This window comes from Pterocles gutturalis, unplaced genomic scaffold (genome assembly GCF_000699245.1).
Source record: "Pterocles gutturalis isolate BGI_N339 unplaced genomic scaffold, ASM69924v1 scaffold11234, whole genome shotgun sequence".
Classification (NCBI taxonomy): Eukaryota; Metazoa; Chordata; class Aves; order Pterocliformes; family Pteroclidae; genus Pterocles; species Pterocles gutturalis.
The window spans coordinates 5,641-7,170 of NW_010130711.1; the positions used below are offsets into that span (position 1 = coordinate 5,641).

Here is a 1,530-nt window from a genome sequence, read left to right on the forward strand (position 1 = left end):
ATGGGATTATTTGAAGCAACTCCTACTTGCAAGTCTGCCCACTACTGAGCCAAAGAATTTCTCCTGACACTTTACAGCATTTTCAATGAGAACCTACACATATACCCTGAGTTGCCACCAAGATATGTAGTCTGACGCTTGTTTTTTCTTTTTTTTTTTTTTTCTCCCTCTCCACTAAAACAGCAGTGAATGGAATTGTTTATAACATGGAACGACTGGGGAACGGAGTCCACCTGATTACGCTTTTGGTAAACAGCAATGGATTATACAAGATGAGTCGCCTGTATATTACTCCTGATGCTGCCTTCTTTCGAGTTCACCTTCTAGTTGTGGATACTTTAAACTGCAGTAAACCATGTCCAGACTTTAAACTTGGTAAATAACTCCAGCTAAATCCATTCCACTGTTCCTCCTGCGTGCAGTACAGTTTTAGTCTCTCATAGTTTAACAGGCTTATCCTGGGTTGTTGTGAAAATTAAAAAAAAAAAAAGAAAGAGCATTTACTCTTAAATGGGAGGGTTTTTTTCTCTCCCAGTTTTTCTAAACTTTCAGAAGAGAACCAACTGTGTGAAGGAGTCAGGTAGCAGCGTAGTCCTTTCTTAACTTTATCCAGTTCCAAAATGATTGTAAGAGTTTACAGGATTGCAAAAAAAAAAAAAAAAAGAAAAATCCCATCAGGAGCTGAAGCTGATGTCTTTGCAAGCAGTCCAGTTTTCCTTCTAAATCCAAGTTTATAAGGTACCAGTATTTCCCCCAAAAAAAGCTTCTAATCGCAGTACAGCACAGTAAATCATTATTTCGGCACCAGCACAACCCAGAAGTCCCAGTGAAGTTCGGGTGCAGCTGTACTCAGCCACATGTTCGGGATAGATTTCTGCAGGGTACAGCTTCACATCTGTTCACAGATCTGCTGCCCTTAGAGCGAGTGGGGTGAACGAACCCGTGCTTTCTTCGGAGCACAGCAGTCTCATTTATCTTGCAGGCAGCAGATACATTGTGATGGGTCGGATCTACCACAAGAGACGACAGATCCCTGCGACCCTGCTGCAGTTCCTGCGAGGACGCCTGAGGCCGGGCGATGGCTTGCTGAGGAGCAGCAGCAGCTACGTGAAGAGATTCAACAGGAAGAGGAACCGCAGAGTGCAGGCAGCTCGCACCAGATGTAGATAAGGCTCCAGGAACCTCCACTTAGGACCCAGGCAGCAGCAGAATTCACCTTCTGGAATAAACCCGGCCATGGTTTAGCAGCAGTGGGAGGGAGTTCTCTTCACCTCGGTGGTAGGACACTTGCTTTCGTGCTTTAGCAAACACCAGCGGAAGGTTTTGACACTGTACCTGTATGTATTGTGAGTTCAGCACAACACTCATTCTGACAACCATGAACTGCTCATGGATTTGCTCCAGCTGTTCTCAGAGCCACAGGATTTATTGCCTCCACTGCTGGAACGTACCCCTATAAGCCGTAGTAATTGTAAAGGAAAATTCTGGAGGTGTTGTTCTAGGTACACGAGAAGTATCTGCACTTCCAAA

At 44.6% G+C, this 1,530-nt stretch overlaps 1 protein-coding gene across 1 annotated transcript; it reads left to right on the forward strand.

Annotated features, from left to right (window-relative positions):
- Positions 1 to 239: 239 nt before the first annotated feature.
- LOC104466786 (chromosome unknown open reading frame, human C17orf58) lies at positions 240 to 1,170 on the forward strand. The gene is made up of 2 exons (XM_010080323.1): positions 240 to 375; positions 983 to 1,170. The coding sequence occupies exons 1-2, from the start codon at positions 273 to 275 to the stop codon at positions 1,168 to 1,170; spliced, it is 291 nt and encodes a 96-aa protein (XP_010078625.1). The 5' UTR covers positions 240 to 272.
- The last annotated feature ends 360 nt before the right edge of the window (positions 1,171 to 1,530 follow it).

Coding starts and splice junctions, on each gene's coding strand:
- LOC104466786 (XM_010080323.1), top strand. CDS start 273: ATGAGTCGCCTGTATATTACTCCTGATGCTGCCTTCTTTCGAGTTCAC. Junction 376..982: donor ATGTCCAGACTTTAAACTTG/GTAAATAACTCC, acceptor TTTATCTTGCAG/GCAGCAGATACATTGTGATG.